Source organism: Orycteropus afer, unplaced genomic scaffold (genome assembly GCF_000298275.1).
Source record: "Orycteropus afer afer isolate SDZICR_OR568_19922 unplaced genomic scaffold, OryAfe1.0 scaffold00048, whole genome shotgun sequence".
In the NCBI taxonomy this organism is placed as follows: domain Eukaryota; kingdom Metazoa; phylum Chordata; class Mammalia; order Tubulidentata; family Orycteropodidae; genus Orycteropus; species Orycteropus afer.
The window spans coordinates 7,041,676-7,064,864 of NW_006921635.1; the positions used below are offsets into that span (position 1 = coordinate 7,041,676).

At 53.8% G+C, this 23,189-nt stretch overlaps 1 protein-coding gene across 1 annotated transcript in view; it reads left to right on the top strand.

The window, feature by feature from the left end:
- The first annotated feature begins 5,607 nt into the window (after positions 1-5,607).
- The window catches only part of DTX1 (deltex E3 ubiquitin ligase 1), a 41,014-nt gene continuing 23,432 nt past the window's right edge, over positions 5,608-23,189 (top strand). The window contains exon 1 of the mRNA XM_007938183.2: positions 5,608-5,866. Coding sequence (XP_007936374.1) covers positions 5,608-5,866 — 259 coding nt within the window. The remainder of the gene's footprint in view (positions 5,867-23,189) is intronic.

Consider the following 23,189-nt stretch of genomic DNA (forward strand, 5'->3'; position numbering starts at 1 on the left):
TCCCACCTCAAGGCCTTGGAACCCACCTTCCCTCTGCCTTAAATACTCCCCCTCCCACCCCAATTAGCTGAGCTGTGATCTATGAACCCTTCAGGGAGTAGCTGAAATGTCACCTCCTCTGAGAACCCTTCTCTGGTTTCCTAGAGCTAATCTTGTGGTGGTGGTGGTGGTGGTTGTTAGCTGCTATCAAGTCAGTTCCAATTCACAGGGATCCTGTTACAACAGAGTGAAATGCCACCCACCCACGTGTCCGCCATCCCCACAATCGTTGCTGTTTGAGCCCATTGTTGTAGCCACTTTGTGAATCCATTTTGTTGAGGGTCTTCCCCTTTTTCGCTGACCCTCTATTTCACCAAGCATGCTGTCCTTCCCCAGGGACAGGTCCCTCCTGACACCATGTCCAAAGTGCTTGAGATGAAGTCTCACCATCCTCACGCCTACAGATTATTCTAGCTGTACTTGCTCCAAGACAGATTTCTCCATTCTCCTGGCATTCAGCATCCTTTGCCAACAGCATAATTCAAATGCATCAGTTCATCTGCGGTCTTTCTTATTCATTGTTCAGCTCTCACATGCATATGAGGTGGTTGAAAATACCTTGGCGTGGGTTAGGGCCATCTTAGTCCTCAAAGCTGCTTCTTTGCTCTTTAACACTTTAAAGTGGTCATTTGTAGCAGACTAGCCCCAGTGCAATACTTTGATTTCTTGACTACTGCTTCCAGAGGCTTTGATTGTGGATCCAAGTAAAATGAAATCCTTGACAACTTCAATCTTTTCTCCATTTATTGTGATGTTGTTTATTGGTCCAGTTATGAAGATTTTCGTTTTCTTTATGTTGAGATGCAATCCATCCTGAAGGCTGTAGTCTGTGATCTTCATCAGTAAGTGCTTCAAGTCTTCTTCACTTTCAGCAAACAAGCTTGTGTCATCTGCATAGTGCAGGCTGTTTATAAGTCTTCCTCCAATCCTGATGCTGAGTTCTTCTTCCTTCCTTCATATAGTCTGGCTTCTCAGATTATTTGCTCAGCACACAGATTGAATAAGTATGGGGAAAGGATACAGCCCTGATGCACACCTTTCCTGATTTTAAACCATGCAATATCCCCTTGTTCTATTTGAATGACTGCCTCTTGGTCTATGTACAGGTTCCTCAGGAAGACAATTAAGTGTTCTGGAATTCCTGTTCTTTGCAACATTATCTATAATTTGTTATGATCCACACAGTTGGATGCCTTTGCATAGTTGACAAAACATGGGTAAACACCTTTCCAGTATTCTCTGCTTTCAGCCAAGATCTATCTGACATCAGCAACGATATGCCTCGTTCCAGGTCCTCTTCTGAATCTGGCTTGCATTTCTGGCAGTTCCCTGTCAATGTCCTGCTGCATTGTCTAAGGGGCCCTTATCATCCTGAAGTTTTTCTTCATGGCTCTTGCAAAAATTTGTGATCACAGTCTTTGTGATTTGACTCATGTCTGACTCTCCCACTGGACTCAGAGACCCCAAAGGGCAGGAACCCCAGGAGGGGTCCAATGTTCTTTGGATTTATGCATGTATAGATAGATGGATAGTTAGATGGGTTGGGCAAAAGGAAGGGAAAGAGGGTAGGAAAGAGAAATAAGAGTACTTGCATAGATGATGTGTAGATGAATGGATGGATGCATGGATGGATGGATGATGGATGGGAGAACGAAAAATGAGTTTATAATTGATTGCTTTCGTTCTCTTGGCTTTTCCAGTAACATCTCAGCCATCTTCCCAATGGACTCTGTCTCCTTAAAGGCCAGCTAGATCCTCCCCTTCCTTGGCATTCTCCCAGGATGCCTGGAACAGGGCATTGCTCTCCAATATGTTCTACAGCCTACTTGGCAGACTGGTTTAGTGGAGGGGGGCCAGGAAGAGCCACTTTACACCAGACCCCTGTGGGAACTTGAGCAAACCACTTAACCTCTTTGAGCTTCAGGGTTTGTTTCTGCGGGGGCTTTTTCTATCTGTAAAATGAGGATATCACTTATCTTTTGGGGTGGTTTTGCAGATCAGTGAGTATTATATAAATGCCCCACTACCCGCCTGTCAGTGTCGTACTGTGGAGGCTTGCATGTGACTGTGAGGCTGGGAGCTATGCCACCGGTATTTCAAATACCAGCAGAGTCACCCAGGGTGGAAAGGATTCAGCGGAGCTTCCAGACTAAGACAGACGAGGAAGAAAGGCCTGGTGATCTACTTCCAGAAATCAGCCAATAAACATCCTATGGACCCAACAGAAGATTGCCCAATATAGTCCTGGAAGAGGAGCCCCCAAACTGCAAGGCATATACAGTGGGTACACCAAAGGACTCAAGTATACCAATGATCATGAAAATGGCACTTACGTGCTGTTGTTGTTGTTCATTGCTGTCGAGTTGCTTCCAACCCATGGCAGCCCCATGTACAACACAATGAAACACTTCCTGGTCCTGCACCATTTTCAATAAACCATAGCCATTGTGTAATAAGTACTGGCCACACCACACAAAAGTGAGTAAGACACAATCTCTGGTTCCATGGCTTCTCAATATAGCAGGAGCAGGTTTAATTTAAATAGCTAATTGTGATCCGACTATCAGGTCAAAGTATGGACAAAAGAGCACAGAGAAAGATTGGTTGAGTCCAGGGAAGGCTTCCTGGAGGAGGTGACATTTAGTCAGGTCTTGAATAGCATTAGACAGGAGATCAGAAGACCTGGGTTCTTCTTTCGAATGTGACGCTAAATCCCTATGTGACCTTGAGCTAGTCTGTTCCCCACCCTGGTGTCACCAGGTCCCCTTCTGTAACACTGGCTCTGAATCTCTTGGGTCCCAGACTCTTTTGAGAATCTACTGAAGCCAGAGAGAGACTTCCTTTCCAGGTAAATGCTCAGGCACACGTGTTTGCCTCAATGGAGTGGAGGGCTTCATGGACCCCCTGGAAACCATCGATGGGCCCTAGGTTACCAGCCCAGAGCACAAAGGTCTGTGATAACTGGAGACCTGGCCCTGCCCTCACATAGACCCTCTCTCTTTGGTCTTTGGCAAGCACAAAGCAAGCAGAATCATTTTTCCGTATGGAAAAACCCATCAGGCACCGGGCTGTCCTGCGGCACAGACCAGGGGGCTGGGCAGGGAAGGGCTCTCCAGCTGCTGAGGGACCTGATTCTGGGAAGGGGTAACCTGCCCCTGACCTCTCCTGGTTTATCACCGGGGACGCAGGAGAGCGTGGGCCGCTCTGGGCAGGCTCCCAAACAGGCCACTGATCCCCGTCTGCTGCCCAGGCTGGAGTTCCCGGACACATCCTTCATCAGCCCTAATCTAAACACCCGCAGGCCCCGGGTGGTCCACCCCCTCCCAGCCATGTGTGTCCTCAGCTGCATCCAGCCAGGCTGTGTGGGAGGGCCTGGCCATTCCATTAACTCTGCAGTCACCACCTGCCTCTGCTTCTACCCAGTCAATGCTCCCAGACCATTTATTGAGCATCTATTGTTGCCGGGAATACAGCTGTGAGCAAGATGGAAGCGGGCCTGCCCTCAGGGGGCTTATTTCTACCAACTTGGAGACTTTCTTCCAAGGCCTCTGCCTCCAGGCCTGGAATCCCCCCTGGCTGGGAGGCAGAATGCTGAACCCCTTCCACTCACCTGTAGCAGGGGTGCTTTGAGGAAGTGGGCTCCAGGCTCCCTAACTCAGTGCTGGCAGAGAATTAGATGTGGATTCACCTTTGGGCAGTATTCTAAACTCCTGTGTGACCGTGGGCCTGCTTCTTACCCTCTCTGGGCTTCAGTCTCTGCATCTGTACAGTTTAGATTCCCTGGTCCAGTTTGGCTCTAAAATGGGCCTTGCCAGCCCTTCCCACCCAGACCACAGAATATTGGAAGGAGCCGTGGAGGCGATGCCTGAAGGCGTTCACATCTTTCTTTAGCCAATCTCTATCATTATTCATTCATTCAAGCATTTATTGAGCACCTATTGTGTGCCTGGCCCAGAGACTGGGCCACAGAAATGCATAGATGACTAAAATTCTAGCAGGTGACCCTGGCTTTGGGACCCGGCGGGCCTAGCCCAGGATTTGGGGAGCCCTGGGACTGGCATGTCAGCGCCGCCAGAGGCGCTTGGGGCGCGATCTGTCTCCTCCCCTTCCTCCTCCTCCTCCTCCCCCGCTGCCGCCCCTCCCCCGAGCGTGGCTGCCGCCGCCTCCCACCCGCGGGATCCCGGCGTCCGGCTGCCTGCTCCTGCGTCCGTCGGTCGGCGGAGCAGTCTGTCCGCGCGCGCGGCCGCCGCGGGGCCTGCGAGGGCCAGGGCGCAGAGGCGAGACCTCGGATCCCTCCAGCTCGGGGGAAGCCTGGGAGGCAGCGGGGCTGAGGCGCGAGCCGAGAGGGAAGCAGAGCGAAGGAGAGGCGGTGAGAGCTTGGGGCGCGCGGGGACCCCACCCCCGGCTCCTGCGGGGCCCGCGCGGTTTGGGGAGGGCTGGTCTGGGGAGGGGACCTGTCACCCCCGAAGAGAGAAGCAGCAGGCGCCACAACTCGCAGCGTCGCCCCCTCTGTGTCGCGACCCCCGAGGGGCCCTGGGCCGTGCCTGCAGCGCCGCACATCCCCGCGCCCTGCACCCCTGGGGGGGGAGCGGGCCCGGGGGAGGGGAGCGTGCGGAGTTGGGGAGGGGGCGCTGCCAGCGGGCACCTCTGAAAATTGCGCCCCCGGCGCTAGCTCTCCCTTTAGGCCTGACCCAAGTGAAAGCGGACAGGGCGACCCCCTGAAGCCCCCCCGCCCCCCCCATCGGTTCCCCATTGTTCTCAGCCTTGTGCTCTCCCGGGAAGGGGGGAGGGGGTGCTGAGCTCTCCTCTTAAAGGGCCCTTTCCCCTTCTTGTCTCGGCAGGTCGCGAGCACGAGTGGGGTGGGGCGTGCCCACGGGCCCCCGCCCCCCGGGCCCCCAGCCCAACTCGGGAGCTGCAGCCCAGGCCCACCTGCCAAGGGTGCGTTCTGCCTCCCCCCACGTGCGTTCTGCGGTCACCAGGCCTTCCAGGACGCCCTGAGAAGGGACAGGGGCGCAGGGGACGCCCCCTTCTGCAGGAGCTGTCGGGGGGCCGGACCCACACCCAGCGAGTAGCCCCGCTGGAGCCAGTCACAGGGTCTGGGACGCAGTTGGGAGCGCAGAGGGCTGGCTGGACGCCACAGGCGGCAAGGAGCCCGCTGGGCCACGGCCTCCTGGGTGACAAGCCCTGCGTGTTGGAAGAATGATCCCAGAGCAGCGGAGAAGCGGACAGATCTAGATTAGGGGCTGCCTCACTCCTGTTACCTGAGCCCAGGGGACCAAGAAATTTTGAGCAATGGCTCCCCCGCCATAAGGAAGACATTTACTGTCCAGGGCAGCACCCTTGAACTGAAACAGCTCTGTGTGGAAGGGGGTCTTTGGAGCCTGGAACACTACCCCACCCTCCTTCCCAGAGGCCTCTAGGCTCCAGAGAGAGCCCCGAGTTAGAAGGGAGGCCCGGACAGCCCTTGCTGCCGCCCTGGGGAGAGAGGACAGTCCCTGCCTGCCCACAGGCCCAGGAAGAGCTGGGCCGAGCAACAGTGGGGAGCTGGCCCCCAAGGCCACAGTGGCCATGTCAAGGCCAGGCCAGGGTGTGATGGTGCCCGTGAACGGGCTGGGCTTCCCACCGCAGAACGTGGCCCGGGTGGTGGTGTGGGAGTGGCTGAACGAGCACAGCCGCTGGCGGCCCTACACGGCCACCGTGTGCCACCACATTGAGAACGTGCTGAAGGAGGACGCCCGCGGCTCCGTGGTCCTGGGGCAGGTGGATACTCAGCTGGTGCCCTACATCATCGACCTGCAGTCCATGCACCAGTTTCGCCAGGACACAGGTGAGCAGGCCCTCTCCCCCCACCCCACCCCACCCCACCCCACCCCAGCCCCTACTGCTAGCTGGGCTGAGACAGACACCACCACCACCACCACCTTCTTCCACCTTCCATGGTGGGGTGCTGAGGTTCCCCCCCCCAGCAGCCCTGAGGACAGAGCCTGGAGCTGCAGAAAGGCCAATCTGCCAGCCCACCTGCTCCCCGGGGACAGTCTGCCCTAGTCCAGCTTAAGACTCAGATTCCAACCCAGCATTCTTATATTAGTTGTAGAGCATGTTACTTCTCCGAGCCTCAGCTTTCTCATCTGTAAAACAGATGGATTTGTCCTCTCACGGCTGCATGAGGAGTAAATAAAATCGTGCTCAGAGCACAGAACCCAGCAGGAAGCACTCCCTTGCTGTCATTTAAGCATTGTGCGTGCCTCTTCCCCTTGGATGGTGTCAGCAATCACAAGCAGTAGGTCTTCGTATTGTAGTATCATTTTTAGGCCCATTTTACAGTGGCAGAAACTGAGTCTTGCCCGAGTTGAATGATTTAAACTCAGAGTGGGGATTTAAACCCAGGCAGCTGAGCCAAGCTTTTAGCTGGTATCCTGTACTGGCCTCAGGTGTTGGTGGTGTTGGGGTAGTTGTGATGGTGCTATGATGACGTCCAGCTGGAGGGTGGTAGTTTGATGGGGGTGGTAGAGGAAGTGGTAGTGATTTTGTCGGTGATGACGTCAGTGGTAGTATTGGTGGTGGTGGTGGTGTGATGGTGGGGATGGGGATGGAGAGAATGATGGTGGCTGTCTTAGCAGTGATGTCAGTGGTGGTACTGACAAGGTTGGCATGGGTGGTATTGGGTGGTGGGATGGTATCATGGGGGGATGGTGGTAGGGATAGTGTTGGGGGCTGTGTCAGCAACTGTGGCATTGGTGGGTTTTGTGGTGTTGATTGTATTGGGGTGTTACAGGGGGAGGTGTGATGATGGAGAGAGTGGTGTTGGTGGCAGTGTGCGTGGTTGTTGGGAGGGTGCCGATGTTGGTCATGGCTCGGAGGTGTTGGTGAATGTACCAGGCATAGTATGATGGTGATGTTGATGGTGTTGGTGCTGATAGGTGATAAAAAAAGATGCGGTCTCCCTCAGCATTTTCATCAGAGTTTGACTCAAGATTTGCCATCACTATGGTGATCTTTCTGAGTCACTGGTGTCCAGTGGTCCCTGTGACAAGCCGGGTAGCAAATCAAGAATAGTAAGATCCTGAGGTCCTGCCTCATGAGGTTGCCAGAGAAACCTTGGCATTTGTGACCCCAAAGACCAAGAACTGCATGTAATAGCCTTGGGGCCTGTAGAATGGTTGAAGCTTTACTTGTCTCCAGGGCTTGCTGTCCACTATGGAAGCAGCCAGCCACATGTGGGTACTGACGTTTAGGTTAATTACAATGAAATGAAACAAAGAATTCAATTCTTCAGCTTTATTAGACACATTTCAAGTGCTCAGTAGCCACGTGTGTGTCATGGCCGCCATATTGGACAGCATATGGCCGCCATATTGGACAGCACTACTTAGAGCATTGCTTGCCACCTACAGGTGGTTACCAGGTCTAGAAACAAGTGGATTCATAGCCACTGGCTTATTGGCATTAATGTCAGTCCATCCTCGTCCCCATAACTCCAGATACTGACTTCAGCCCCTGGTGGGGTCCGTCATTCATGCACACTATCATACTCTGGTTTATTGCGTTTCTGCTTGGTGAATCAGGCCCTGTGATAAGCACTAGCACACAGAATGGAGCAACAACAGAAAGTCCTTGGCCCCAAGCAGATCCCAGCATATCGAGGAGATGGGGCCACGTGTAATCACACAGAGAATCCACTTTGGAAGTGCCCCCAAAGACCACTGACAGCCACTCTGAGGCCATGAGATATACCTGAGTTGGGGTAGTCAGGGGAGGCTCATCTGAGGAAGTGATGTTTGAACAGAGATCAGAAGAATGAGTGAGGGGACAGTGTCCCAGGCAGGGCGAACAGCCTGAGCAAAGGCCCTGAGGTGAGAAGGTGCAGGGTAATAGCAAGGGATGGGAATGGCCCCCAGAAAGGCAGAAAACAGCCCCCAAACCTTTTCCCTTATGCTGGTGGGAGCCAGACCCTGATGGCCTCTGAGCCCAGCTCAGCCACCCGCTGCTGTGCCCGCCCAGGCCAGGTCCTTAGTTTGATCTTCCCATTTGTGGCAATCTTGAATTATCTGTGATGGGGACAAAGGAAGATGGAGAAAGCTGTAGGGAGGCACAGGGTACATTGAAAGCCATTGTAGTTGCAGTACAGAGAATGAGACCAGATGTACAGCCTGAGCAACCACGCAGCGGACTTGGCATTTCATCCTAAAAGTAGGGGACGTCACCGTCGAGTCCCGGCGTCCTCCTGTCCTCCCAGAGCCGTTACTGATGCCCTGATAGAGAATGAGAGGCCTGGTGTCCCCTGATCCATCTTCCTGGCTTATTCCAGACCCTTCTCAGGTGGAAGGCGGAGTCAGAGAGCAGACCCAAACGAGCTGCTGTGGGATCTGGTCACACTGGTGGCGGCCCCAGGTATGTCAGCAGAGCTGCGCTCCACAGGGTTTCAGGGCTAATTTTCCAGAAGTAGATCGGCAGCCTATGAAGGGCCTCTGGGGGGACCCAGCCCTTCTTCCTTGGGCTGGCAGATGGCCGTGGTAATGGTTTGCAGTACCCAGGACTCTCAGGTAGCAGGAGGAGGCGGGCTTTCTCCTTGGCTCGGTGGTCTGGCGATATGCAGACTCAGAGCTAATGCTGAACCGTAGAGGTTTTCCAGAGCCTGGCTTTAGGGGGACCTGAGTGTCTGGGTGATACAAACAGTTAACAAACTCAGCTGCTAACCAAATGGTTGGTGGCTTGAGTCCACCCAGAGGTGGCTTGGAAGAAAGGCCTGGTGATCTAGTTCAGAAAAACCCCCCATTGAAAACCCAAGGAGCACATGTCTCTTCTGACACACATGAGGTCATCGTAAGTCAGAATCAACTCAGTGACAACTGTTAAACTGTTAGAAGCAAGGACAGCGCCTTGCCAAGTTGGCAACTTTGCCTTTGATCCCCACCTCTTTGGGGGCTCCTTTTCTATTCCCAGCACCTCTCAGCTCGGTTCCTGCTCCCCAGGTCCCCAAACTCCCCTCTTTTCCTCCTACTGGCACCCTTCTATGGTTCAGCCTCTCTAGATTCCCTAGTTCAGCTTCAGTCATTTCCCTCCACCCCCACTCCAGAGCAGTTCACTCCCCACCTGTCCCCTGTTTGCCGGAAAAGGGAAAGAAACACTCATCCCTCACTGGGCCCCTGGGCTCCTGCCAAGACCCCCCAGCAAAGGAAACCTTTTAGGGCTGCAGGGGAACTAGGATGCCCGGAAATGTGCTGGAGGGAGGGGCACAATGCCTCACACCACATGTGTTATAATTTGTTCCCCCATTTCAACTGGGAGCAAAAAAAAATTCTCAAGAAAGGGCATCTTGTCCTCATTGTTCATGGTCCAGGTAAGAGGTTGACCCAGCAAGCAGGACACCTGAGTACCAGCCCCTCCTCTGCCACTGACTGGCTATGTGACGTTGGGCAGGTGTCCTTACCTCCTCTGGTCTCAGTCTTCACATCTATACAATGGGCAAGAGCACCATCCCACCAGCAGGGGTGTTGGGTTGATGGAGAGAACTGAGCCTTTATTTTATCCCCAGCCATTAACTGATCACCCACCGTGCACCCAGCATGTACTGGGCCCTGCAGATTACAAGAGAAATGAGTAGTGTGGAGTGCAGACCTTTAGAGATCGTAACACACTAAGACAATAGAAAGTTGTAAAACACAAAAATTGCGTGTATGTGCTGAAATGAACACAGCATCTGTCTAGATTTCCTGATTGTAAAATTCTCAGTAAATGAATTGAACTGAACTTTAACTTTTGCAGGAAGTAGGAGCATGTCCTGCTGGCTCTGCTAGCGCTCTGACACAAGAGCAGAGCTTTCCTCCAACGGCCAGATGGTCAATATTGTAGGCTTTGTAGGCCACACCGCCTTCATTGCAACTGCTCTCTGCTCACCTCTGCCGTTGTAACATGAAAGCAACTGTAGACAAGCCATTAACCAATGAGTGTAGCTGTGTTCCAGTGAAACTAGTTATAGACCCTGAAGTTTGAATTTCATGTAATTTGCACATCATGAAATAGTCTGCTTTTTTTTTTTTTCCTCAGCCATTTAAAAATGCAGCAACTATTCTTAGTTCATGGGCTGTACAGAAACAAGCAGTGAATGACTTTGGCCCTTGGGCTGTGGTTTGCCAACCCCTGCCCTAACATGCTCTTCCTCTGCCAAGACACTTGCAGCATTTGTAGACTGAAATAAACGCTTCGTGGTGTGATCCGAGACATGTGCACACCCGTGAGGCCGAGATGCACGTGTGTGTGTACATGCATGTACGCCAGCTGTATACCCAGCTGGCTATACATGCCCTGTCTGTATGCCTCATGCAGCTACTGGAAGAAAGCCTTGGTGTCAGGCTCTGGCCACAGGGGCAAGGCCCTGGCCCTGCCCCATGGGAGTCCGTGTTTGCACAGCCGTTGCCCCCTCACCTCTGCCCTGCTGGGCTGTTTTCACTACTCCCCACAGTGGGGGCGGGACTACGAGTTTCCCTTTGAAGGCCTTCAGGTTAGGAGCCCAGAGTCTGGGCTGGAGAAGCCCTGTGCCACGTGATGGTGGCCTAGGCGCAGGATGGTGCTATCCCAGGTGGAGAGCTGGAGGGGAGACAAAGGATGAGGCGGCCTGCTAGCTCCAGGCTTCCTGAGCCACGTGTTTGTGCTGTTGGTGATAGTCTTGCCGGCCACGTGCTTTGTCTCCCTAAAGCTTTCCCCATCTTCCTTTGTCCTGATCCATCCCTCTCAGATAATTCATGATTGCCACAAATGGGAAGATCGAGGTAAGGACCTGGCCCCGGGCGACCACAGCAGCGGGTGGCTGAGCTGGGCCCAGGAGCCATCAGGGCCCTTCAGTGAGGGGGCTGGCTCCCACCAGCCTAAGGGAAAAGGTTTGGGAGCTGTTTTCTGCCTCTCGGGGGGTCGTTTCCACCCCTTGCTATTAGAGCAGCAGCCTCCATCTCCAGGGGTCTTATCCCAGACCCTAGATGTCCAGCCATCCACATGGCGGGACAGAGGTGTGACTCAGCTACTTCCTGGCATTCCCAGATTCCACTCTGGCCTCGCGGGGTGGGGGTGGGGAGGGGAGAGAAGCACGTTGCTACCTGCTCTCTCTCAGTCTCCTCTCCCTCAGCTGCTGGAAAGACTCATGGTGGCCATCTGTCCATCCTGCAGATGCGACAGCTGAGGCTGGGGGCGGCCAGGCTGGGGCCCATCTACAAACGCCGTGCCGCAGGCTCAGAGCCGGCTGAGTCTGGCACTCCCAAGCTGTTGGGCTGGAGTGACAAGTGGTGGGTGGTTTCAACATCTCCCAAGCCCGTGTCCTGTTTCTGGTCCCTGCCCTTAGGGGTGGTCCATCCTTAGGCTGTTGGAGACTAGTGGGGCTACCAGTCACAGCCTGAGTGACCACCAGGGAAACCATCTCCAGAATGCAAACTGCTAGGACAGGTCATTATGCAGATAGACTGAGGCCCAGAGAGGGTGAGTGACTTAGCTGAGGTCACACAGCTCATCAGTCCTGAGCTAGGACCAGACCCAGGCTCCTGGAACTCAGACAGCCTCAGGGATAGAGAGCAAGGTGACATTTGATGCCCTGGCTGAGAGTCCCCTCCTCCTCCTCCCTTTTGAGCTCTGTTGGGACCTGTTGTCAGGGTCTGTACCAAAGTAGGAACAGCCAGTGCCACCCTGCGAGGCCTCCAGGGCTTAGATCCGTGGTTACAGGAAATACCCTTGGGGCCATCTCCCAGCCAGTCTGGGAAGCCCTTGGGGCTGGGGCTGACAAATTGGCGGGGAGGCACTCATCTTGGGGTGGTGACAAGCTCAGCTAATCCACACGTGGGAGCCTCCCCACGACCACCTGTCACACTACCTACATCTCCATCTTTACAGGTTCATTCTTTTGGCCTCTGGTTGCTGGTCTGGCTCCGAGGGCCCCTTTTGATATTGTAACTCCATCATCACGTTGATTTGACAGTCACTGGTCCCTGCTCAGTACCAGGGGCCCTGGGGACTTCAAAGGGAAGGACAACAAGCCCGCTGCCAAATTCCATTTCAGAGTCCCCTGGGGAGCAAAGGCAAAGGCATAGTATGAGAAGTGAGCCCTCTGACTCAGAGGCCCACACATGTAGGTCTGGTCCCTTGCTGGCTGTGTGGCCATGGGCAAACCCTTTAACCTCTCTGAACCTCTATTTCTCCATCTGTAAAATGGTGATATGAACATCCTAGCCTGAGAGGGTTGTTATGAAGATCAGATGAGACCCTGTAGCTTTTACCTACAGGTAAAAGCATGGGGAACACGTTGTGAGCATTTGTGTTCAAACAGGAAAATGATTGAAATACCTCACAGGAGAGGTACAGGTCACCTTGGGCCAGACGATGTGGGAGGTGTGTGGTTGGGGGCTCTGAGAAGGATGGCTGCCTGGAAAAGGGGACCCCAAGAGTTTGGATAAGCAGACCATGGGAGGGGCATTGCCAGGTGGAGGAAGCATCCTGTCCCAAGGCTTAGAGCTGGAGGAGGTTGGAGGACAAAGGCTGGAGGACCTTGGGCCGGTGGCAGTGGAACTGTGGCAGGCCCCGGGAGACCTGCATTTGGGGAGAGGAGACAGAGGGATTAAGCGAGGCCTCTTGGGTCCACTGGGGCCTGGGAGGTGCCAGATGCTGCCCTTTAGCAGCCAGACCCTGGGGGACTGAGAGCCACACCGCAGGATGGGTCTGGTTAATCACAGGCCTGGGAGGCCAGAGCTGGGGTGGGCAGGTGGGCAGGGCCTGCCTTGCACTGTGTACGGACCTCCTTCCACCAGCAGCACAGCGGACATCAGCTCATTGTATACATAATAAAGGGAGGGGCCCACCTGCCAAAGCTAGGAAGAGAGGGCCAGAGATTGAGGTCCAGGTGTGCTGCTGGGTGGGCAGGGTGCCTGCCGGTCTCTCCTGGCTGCAGGTCCCAGGCTGCCCCAGCACCTTGGACAGTGCCACATGTCTCTGCCTTTCCCTCCTTGTCACCCACCTCCCCTTCTCTTCTCACTCTCTCCCGACACCCCAACCTCCTGCCTTTCCACGGGAGCTATGCAGTCTGGCCTGGAGATGAGGCAGGTGTGGGGGAGGTGATGAGGAGATGATGGTGGGTGAGGAGAGCTGTGGAGGGGATGGGGAGTCGATGGGGGCCGGCGGGGAGGAAGGGAGGGACAAGAGGGTGATGGGGGGAGGAATGGGGGGAGGGGTGGAAGGTGACAGGGGCCAGGAGTGAGGGAGCCACCTCTCCCAATGACAGGCTGGGCCTTTTTCCTTTTGCCAGGATGAGGGGAGTGACATGAAGTGATGGGGATTAGGGTGAGGAGAGGGACGGAGGGGGGTGATGGGAGCCAGGACAGGGGGCGGGGAGTGAGGAGATAAGGACCCGGATGAGGGGAGGGACATGAGGTGATGGGCGTCAGGATAGGGGGAGAGAAGGGAGATGATGGGGGAGGGATGGGGGGAGGGAATGAGGTGATGGGGGTCAGAATGTGGGGAGGGACAGGAGGTGATGGGGTGAGTGGGGGGAGGGAGGGAGGGAGGTGTGATGGACGAGTTGTGAAGGAGAAAGCAGCGTGAAGGGGAAGTGTGGGGGTGATAACAGCGAGGGCTGGCCTGGGTCCTTGAGAGTAGAGGTAACAGGGCAGGACTGGTCCTGGCTAAGGTGCCCATTTGGGACAGAGGTGGAGGGTGAGCAGTGGGGTTCCCTACCCCCTTCCCACTGTGCAGTTCTTGGGGAATAAAGCATCTGTAGGGGCCCCTTCTCCCCACCTCTCTGTCTCCCTGGGCTCCCCAACTTCAACTCAGTGATAGCCCCCAGGACAGTGCTCCACCAAGAGCACACAGCCTCCTGATTGGCACAGACACCCCCCACTAGCCTCCAGCTGCCCCTGGCTGACATCAGCCGCGGACATGGACCCTAAAACCTAGAACTGGCTGCCCTGAGGAGCCTGTTGGTGAGGACCAGGCTCCCAGTTCCCTTCCCAGCATCTCACTGAGAATCCTGGGGAAAAGGCAGAGTTGTGACTTTGGGTAAACCACACATGCCTGCCGGGTCTTCATTTCCTCACCAGTGGCATGGGCCCAACAATAGTGCCTACCTTGTGGGGCTGTGGGCAGTATTAATGCATTCATTCACTCAACAGGGATGTAAGAAACTGCTACCATGTGCCAAGCACCGTCCTAGGTGAACAGGTGGGGAGAGGGGGAGAGCCTGAGGCCAGGCACTGGGTGGGCCCCAGTGCATGGGGCTGTTTCTGACTCTGGGACTCCAGCAGTTGCCAGGCTGGGACTGAGTCCCTGCAGGGTCCTGTGTGGCTGCATTTTGCTCTGCCACCCTGGAGACGGTGCCTCTCTGGGTGTCTGCCATGGGCCACTGGAGTCGTTCCAGGCCACCGCCTCCACCTGGCCTAGCAGTAGCGGCAGGCAGTGACGGGTGCAGGAGGGAGTCTGGCAGCAGGCCCTGGAGCTGAATGCCCTGAAATGCAGGACAAAGGACAATACAATCAAAGGAGGCAGGGCTGGCGGCCAGGGCAGTCCTGCCAGCAGCCGCAGAGCAGCACAGCCACCTCTCCCAGTGACAGGCCGGGCCTTTGTCCTCTTGCCAGGTGTGTGTGTATTGGGGATGGTCATCATGGCCCTCCCCCAGGTTCCTCTGTTCCAAGGCCCACCAGCTCATTTGTGCTAAGGCATTCATCACCTGACATGGTGGCAATGGGAGTGGGGGCCTGGGTTCAAGATCTGTCTCTAACTTACTAGGTGATCTTAGCCAGACCCCTTCCTCTCTCTGGGACTCAGTTTCCCCATCTATAAAGAGGTGCCTGGTTCCGATGCTTTACAGGCCCCAGCCGCTAACAGGAATGTGTGCAGGGGCTGTAAGGGCAAGGTTTTGACCGTCGTGTTCTCTAGTTCCCGGTACATAGTAGGTGCTCAGTAAGTACTTGTTGAAAGCATGAATAGGGTGCCCTAGACAGAGGTGGAAAGCCTTGTGGCTATATCTTTAGACATTCAGGGATTTTGAAATTAGAATTTTTATGAATCCACTCCCAATTTTTAAATGTCAGTTGCTACTTTTATTAATGTAAGTACTATATAGAGTATTTACATTACAAAACCAACAGGTTGCAATCCTAGCCTAGTCATGTGTAACAGTTAGTTAGGTTCACTAACTGGAATTATTTGATCATTCATACGTTCCTTCATTCATTCAGCTAGCATGTTCCAAGGGCCTGCCTCCCTGGGCTTCTGGCGGGCTGCTAAGGTAGATGGAACCAGCCCAGCTCTGGGGGCTCACAGACTGGAGGGAACATAGGCACCTCCAAACCATAGCAATATACTTTAATAGCAAGTACTAGGAGCTAGGGACGTACCATGGAGGGTGTGATTCTCCCCCAGGATGGCAGAAAAGACTCCAAGAGGACAGAGTGCGTGAGCTGAGCCAGAAAAACTGCATGGGTACTCCCCAGAGTGGAAAGTGGGATGGGGGTGGGTGGAAAGACCTTCCAGGCATAGGGAGCAGCATGTGCTAATACACAGAGGCGTAACCATGCATGATGTTGTCTCGAGAAGGCCTAGAAGTTTGATGTGGCCGGAGTGTGTGCAGAAGGTCAAGCTAAAGAGCTTAGACTAATTCCTAAGGGCACTAAGGAGCTACTGATGGGTGTTGAGCAGGGGAATGCCATGGTCAGATTTGAGTTTATGGACGCTCCCTCTGCCTGCCATGTGCAGAATACGCTACAGGAAGCAAAGGGTGGAGGCTGGGACATCAGAAAGGGGGATATGGCACAGTCTAGGGGAGCAGTCGTGATCACTTGGACCAGGCTGGTGGCAGAAGTGGAGAGAAATTCAAATAAATCCTGGCTTTGCCACTTCATAGCTGTGTGGCTTCAAGCAAGTCACTTCACCTCTCTGTGCCTCAGCAGTCCTGAAAGACCACGAGAACGGTGCCTGCTCCGCAGACTCTACAGCAATGCCTGGCACACTGTAGGCCCTCTGTGGGTGTCTGCTCCTGGTGGTGTACCTGTTTCACAGAGAAGAAGAGAGTGGCTGGGAGCTCACACTGCTTGGCCAAGGCCACACAGGGGTCTGGTTGGTAGAAGGTCTGCCCCTCTTCCCACCCCTCCATTTCCCACTCAGTGATGGTGTCTGTCTTGGTGAATCTGAATGCAAGCATGTGGGATTCCGGGTGCCCAGGAAGCCCCGAGTTCCCCATGGAACCTTCCGTCAGGCACACATAGTCAGCCTCCAGCTCCCAGTAGCCTCCAGGGCAAGAGCCTTTCAAGGCTCATTCCAAGGTGGTGGCCTGTCTGAGGACCACACAGCCCATCAGCCATCTCCAGGCTCCTCTCCTCCCCCTCCCCATCACCCTGGCCCAGCTGCAAGCAGACCCTGGAGAGCCTGGGCCAACTTTAAACGTGCAGAAACCGCTAATGGGCCACAGCTTAGCTTGACGAGTCCCCGGGGAGAGTTTGGAAGGAAACAGAACACTGCGGGATTATTGATCGCAGGGTGGGAGCAAGTAGGCGCTCTGGGTCCACAGGCTGCAGTTCGAATCCCTGCACCACCACTGCCCTCAGCCGGATGCCATGTCCTATCAAAAAGCCTCCATTTCCCTGCCTGCTAAATAGAATTCAAAGTAACGCTCACCCCTAGGGCTGTGTGAGGGTTGGGAGATGGTGCAGGTAAGACTTCAGCCCAGGGCTGCCCCAGGGCAGCACTCCATAAACCAAGACCATGGTTGTTAACACTGCTGTTGGTACAGGAGAGCTGGTCAGCACCTGGGAAGGTGGGGTGAAGGTGGTACAGCAGTCTGGTCGCTTACTTGCTGCATGACCTCTGTGCGTCAGTTTCCTCCCCTGGAACGTGGGCTCATGAGAGTAGATGAGGGCACTGAAAGGGGCGGCGAGTAGAGCCAGGTGGCCTGGGTTCAAGGTCTGGCTTCGTCACGTCCTGCACATCACCTTGGGTGAGCTCCTAAACTGTGCTGAGCCCCTGTCTCCTTGCCTCTGTGGTTGCTGGGTGCCATCAAGTCGCTTCTGTCTCATAGCAACCCCACGAGACAGAGCGAAACTCCCCCTAGACCTAGGCTTGTAATCTTTGTGGTAGCAGATTACCAGGTCTTGCTTCCACAGAGCTGCTGATGTGTTTGAACCTCCAACCTTGCAGTTCGCTTTTGAGCACTTAACCGCTGCACCACCAGGGCGCCTTGCCTCTGCCGTGGGCTATAGCATTCCCCGCTCAGAGGCCTATTGTGAAGGTTCAGAGAGTCAGTAGGCATCTGAGCTGTGTAAGTGTGTTCTCTGAGTGTGTTGTTATTTCAGGAGTTGGTGGAGAGTCAGTGAGGTCCTTTGCTGGGGTCTGCTGAGTGCTGTTTTCACACCCAACAACCCCACAGGCCCCTACCTTGGGGTCTGACCAGCAGCAGCCTGCAGTGGGACTCCCCTTACCTGCCAAGACATCCCATGACTGCCTACCATGCGGTCCCCTTCCTTTCAGGGTCCCACAGGGGTCTCCTTCCTGTCAGCATCTGGGGCAGCCACCCCCAGAGGGAAGGGTACCCTGCCGGGCCTTGGGGCAGGGAAGAGCCTTTTAGAGGCCAGGGGGCAGGCAGGAGGGCTCAGGGCCCTGCCCTTCCTCCATGAAGTTGGCTTCCTGGAGGGGCTGAGACACACGCACCCCCCCCACCACCCCCCACTGCAGGCACGGGGCTCAGAGTCGCAGGGCAGGAACCTCTCTGACAGCTGAATGACTGAGGACGGAGGTGAGGCAGTGAGCTCCCTATCCCCAGAGTTCCCCTTGGCTGAGTTGAACCCTTCAGAACCAGCCCAACTGGACCTTCCATGAGTGGGCCATCACCTCCAGCCCTCTGCTCTCATCTTCTCAAGATTTTCCCTCTGGGCCTCATTTCTTCGTATATAGAATGGGAGTGATCTTAGTACGTCCTTGGAAGGAATGATGTGAGGACAAGATGAGTGGACACGGGCGGTGCTGGGCACAGCATCTGGCCTGGGTAGGTGCTCGGTGCATGTTAGGTCTGGGTCATTGTTGTCCCTGTCTCCCAGCCCCATTGTCGCACCTCTCCACTCTTCTCCATCTCTTGGTCTTGGTTTCTTGTCTTTTCTGACTCACCATGACCCCTCAGTCTCTGGGCTCCAGGCTTTCATCATTCTGTGTTCCCAAACCCACTCTGTCTCCATGACCTCAACTCCGGGCCTTTCTCCTTGCGTCTGCCTCAGGAATTCCCATTCTGATCTTGGCTTCTCTCTGATAGTCTCTCTGTGTGTATGTCTCTCCATGTTTATCTCTGTCTCCTCGTCCCTGTCACCTTCCTCCCTAACCCATACTCTGTTTCTTTCTGCCTCTCTGTCCCTCTCTCCCCCTCATCCCCTCTGTCTCTCTGCCTCTCCCCTCCCTGTCTCTGCCCCAAGCACAGAGCAGTCTCTGGTGGCAGCTGCCTGGCCACCCCCATGACCAGTCTCAGGGGACCCAGCTCTTCCAACCTTCCAGCTGACCTTTGCCCAAAGCCCCTTTCCCCTCAGCTCAGCTGGAACAAGGTTGGGATTTTTCAACTAAACAGTCTTAGGAAACAGAAAGAAGTGCCAAAAGAAAACAAAAGCAGACATGGAAAAACAGACCCAGAGAAGCTTGCGTGTTGGACACGGGTGGCTACAGCTGTGGGGCCTCAGAGCCTCGGGGCTGGTGCAGCTGAGTTCCCTGGAAGCCAGCGGAGGGAGCGGCCTGCCCAAGGACACGCCGCCGAGTCGGTCGAGGAGAAAGACTGGCCGTGCCGCCTGGGCTGCAGAGCCTCGGGACCCATCTCAGAGACCCATTGTTCCGGCTGAAAATCTAGGCCAAGGCCACTGGGGAGGGGAGGGGGTGCTGCTACCGCTCACATGGAAACCTAGAGCTCGCAGCCCAGCTGGCCACCCTCAGCCTGGTCCCCAGCCAGTGTGGGCCTGAGAGGTGCGCGGTGGATGGTGGGCCGGCGGGCAGCAGCGGGCGCTGTAGGGTGCAGGGCCCAGCAGGGAGGGCGGCAGCTGCCCTAATTACTCCAGCTCTCCAGGTTCCAATCTCTCTTCAAAAGGACTCCAGAGGCACGGCCTTTAATAACTACCAGTAAACAGGCAGGAAAATCGATACCTGGTAGATGGAGCCCTGGGGAGAGGGATGTCGGGGCTGGCTGGCCCTGACCTGGAGGGAGGAGCTCCCAGAGGCCTTTGCAGGAGGGCGGGCCAATGTTGACCTCTGGAACCCCCTCTCCCGTCCGGCCTTGGAATCCCCTGGCCCCAGGGACCCAGTGTGTGGTTTGGCCCCCTGCTAGGGCTGCAGCTGCTCAGCTCAACTCCTCCATCAAACCAAGCCCTCCTCTTTCCCACTTCCTCTGAGCTCTGACATGTGCCCAGTGCAGTGCAGATGCCTCCGTGGTGCCAGGCTCTGTGCCTGGTACTGGAAATACAGATGCGGATCTGATCCGGTCCCGCCCTCCCAAAAGTCATCAACCAATGAGGGAGACTCAGAACAAAAACAAATACCTCCTTTAATTACAGTGAAAAGATAGACAATAAAGAGTTGCATGTACGAGCTCTATCAGCAGAGCCCCCTTCCTGGAGGAGGTGGCCATGTGGAGGGTTTTGATGGGTCTGGGGTGGTGGTGAATCTAGATGATAACATGTGTAACGATACCAGCCATCCTAGCGCACATGCATTGAGCAGTCACTCTGTGCCGAGTGCTCTACTAAGCAGCGTTGACGTGTGGTGTTGCATTTTGTCCCACAGTACCCCTGGGGAGGAGGTTTTCGTGTCCCCATCTTACAGGTGTAAGCTATGTGCGGAGCCAGGATTTGCACAGCCCTCTGAGACCTTTGAGCTGTTTCTCTGTTGATTTTACTCAGTAACTGCCACCCCGGACTCACCCTGCTCGCTCAGGACTTGGCACACAGGTTGTTAAAGAAGGCACATTCCTGCCTCTTCCCTTCCATCCAGTGGGTTGCGCCTTCTGGGTGACACAGCTCCTTATAACCATCACCAGGAGGCTAATGGCAGTACTTCAGACTGGCCAGACTGACCATCAGCTAGTACAACCCCTTGTTTTGAAGATGGGGAAACTGAGGCCCCAGGACAGGAAGACCAGCCCTCAGGGACAAAGCAGGAACCAGGATACAGGGTTTTTCCCTGACTAATCCCCTCTCAGGAGCTCTGGTAGCATAGTGTCTAAGGCACTTGACTGCTAACCAGAAGGCTAGTGGTTCAAACCCACCAGCCACTCCTCGGAAGGAAGGTTGGGCAATCTACTTCCGGAGTGATACTGCCTTGGAAACCCAAGGAGGGGTCGCTAAGAGTCAGATACGACTCTACAGCAGTGGTTTTTTTTTGTTTTTGGTAGTCCCCTCTCAGAGCCTGGGTGCTGCGTTGATTAAGCATTCAGCTCCCAACTGAAAGGTCAAAGGTTCGAACCTACAAGCCACTCCCCAAGAGAAAAGACCTTGTGGTCTGCTCCCACGAAGATTACATCCTAGGAAACCCTACGGGACAGTTCTACTCTGCCACATGGGGTCACCGTGAGTCAGAATCAACTCCACGACCCCCAACACCAGTCCCCTCTCCAGTCTACCCTGGAAGAAGCAACCATCGACAAGGAAGAAATGAAGAGCCAAACGCTCAATTAAAATAATAAATCAGGCCTAGGGGAGTTTTCATCTGATTGGCTGGAACATTATAGGAGCCCCTGCCCCCTGCAAAAAAAAAAAAAAAGGCAAACGCATTGTCATTGAGTCGATTCAGACTCATAATGACCCCATAGGACAGAGTAGAGCTACCCCATAGGGTTTCCAAGGCTGTAATCTTTACAGAAGCAGACTGCCACATGTTTCTCCCACCAAGCAGCTGGTGGGTTTGAACCACCGAACTTTTGGTTGACAGCTGAGTTCTTAACCACTGTGCCACCAGGGGACCTTATTCCTGTGGGTGAACTGCCATCCCGCTCCCCATCACCTCTCATAGCAGTTGCTGTAGCACCAGGGCTTGCTTTCCACAGTATCTGTGTGGGGGCGGGATCTCCACAGCCCTGGGCTGGGATTCTGATAGAGGAGCGGGCAGAGGACAAGTTCTTCGAGCCCTGGGTAGGGACATGAATGAGTTTGTAGTCAGGAGAGAGAAGCCTGAACAAGAGGAGGGCGTCTTGGGGAAGGTCCCCACCCGTCTGGCTGCAGGTCTCTAGGAAACAGCCTCATAGCCACTGCTGTTTTCTAGATGGGCCCACCAAGGCTGAGGAAGATTTAAGGGACTTTCCCATGGTTGAGGAGTAGTCAAATTTGCAGCTGTCCTGCAGGTTTGCCAAAGGAACTTTGCGAAAGAATCTCTCTGCCTGGGTCCCAGGGCACAGAGCTGGCGAAAGGCCCTGAGAAGTCCTGCAGTCTAGACCTTGATCTATACACCCAGAGTTTCCCACGGAGCCGTGCTCTCAGGGAGCACCAAGAGCATTGGAAAACACGACAGTGATTGGGAGCCAAACCTCAGTGCCCTTGCTTTTCGGGGGCACTTACACCCACTTGGCCAGAGCTACCATGCGGTTAACGTGTGTTGTAAATGAGCACTCAGCCCAGAGCCTGCCAAAGAGCAGGCAGGCAGCACAGGTCTGCTGAGGAAAGGAACAAAGAGATGACTGAAAAGACAAATACAGAAGTGGTCAGAGGAATGGACCAATGCAGAGTGAACAAAAGGAATGAGCGGAAAACACAACCCATCCATATGCTGCCTACAAGAGACACACCTTAGAGATAATGACAAAAACAGACTAAAAATCAAAGGTTGGAAAAAGATATATCAAGCAAATGGCAACTGTAAGAGAGCAGGAGTGGCAATACTAATTTCTGATCAAATTGACTTTAAGACAAAAACCACCATACGAGACAAAGAAGGACATTATATAATGATTAAAGGATCAATTGAACATGAAGACATAACTATAATAAATATTTATGGACCCAATGAAAGAGCCCCCAAATACATAAATCAGACGTTAAAAGAGTTGAAAAGCCAAATAGATGATTCCACACTCATAGTGGGAGACTTTAATACACCACTTTCTTTGAAAGATAGAACAACTGGAAAGAAACTCAACAAAGATGCAGAAGAGCTAAACAATACAATCCACCAACTTGGCCTTATAGACATCTATAGAGCACTTCACCCAACAGCAGCACAATATACATTCTTCTCCAGTGCACATGGAACTTTTTCCATGATAGACCATATGTTAGGCCATAAAGCAAGGCTTCATAAATTTAAAAACATTGAAATATTGCAAAGCATCTTCTCAGATCATAATGCTATCAAATTAGAAATCAATAATAGGAGGATCAGCACCAAAAGAGTAAACACATGGAAACTAAACAACACCCTCCTTGAGAAAGACTGGGTAAGAGAAGAAATCAAAATTGAAATTCAAAAATTCCTTGAATCAAAAGGAATGAGCGGATTAGAGTGCCCAAGCCCAAAATGGATTCATTCATTCATCAGATATCTATTGGGTAACTACCATGTGCCGGCTCTGGGGCTATAGCGGTGACAAAACAGAGTTCCTGCCCTGTGACTGTGACATTTAGTGAGGGAGACAAGAAACAAGATGAACAGGTAAAATACAAGGGACCTTCGGGAAGAAGGGGAAGTATGTGGGGGGTAAGTAGTTTTAAATAGGATGTCTGGGAATGATGGAGCGAATGGATAAACAAGTAAGCTAACAACAGAGCAAGCATAACTGCGGGTACGAATAAGAAGGGTATTATATGACCACAGGTGTGAATGAAGGAACTAATGAATGCATGGATGTGTGAACTAAAGCCTGGATGAGTGAATGAACTAATGAATGCGTGGATGTGTGAACTAAGGGCTGGATAAGGGAATGAACTAATGAATGCATGGATGTGTAAACTAGGGTTTGGATGAGTGAATGAACTAATGAATGTATGGATGTGTGAACTAAAGCCTGAATGAGTGAATGAACTAATGAATGCATGGATGTGTGAACTAAGGGCTGGATGAGTGGATGAACTAATGAATGTGTGGATGTGTAAACTAGGGTTTGGATGAGTGAATGAACTAATGAATGTACGGATGTGTGAACTAAAGCCTGAATGAGTGAATGAACTAATGAATGC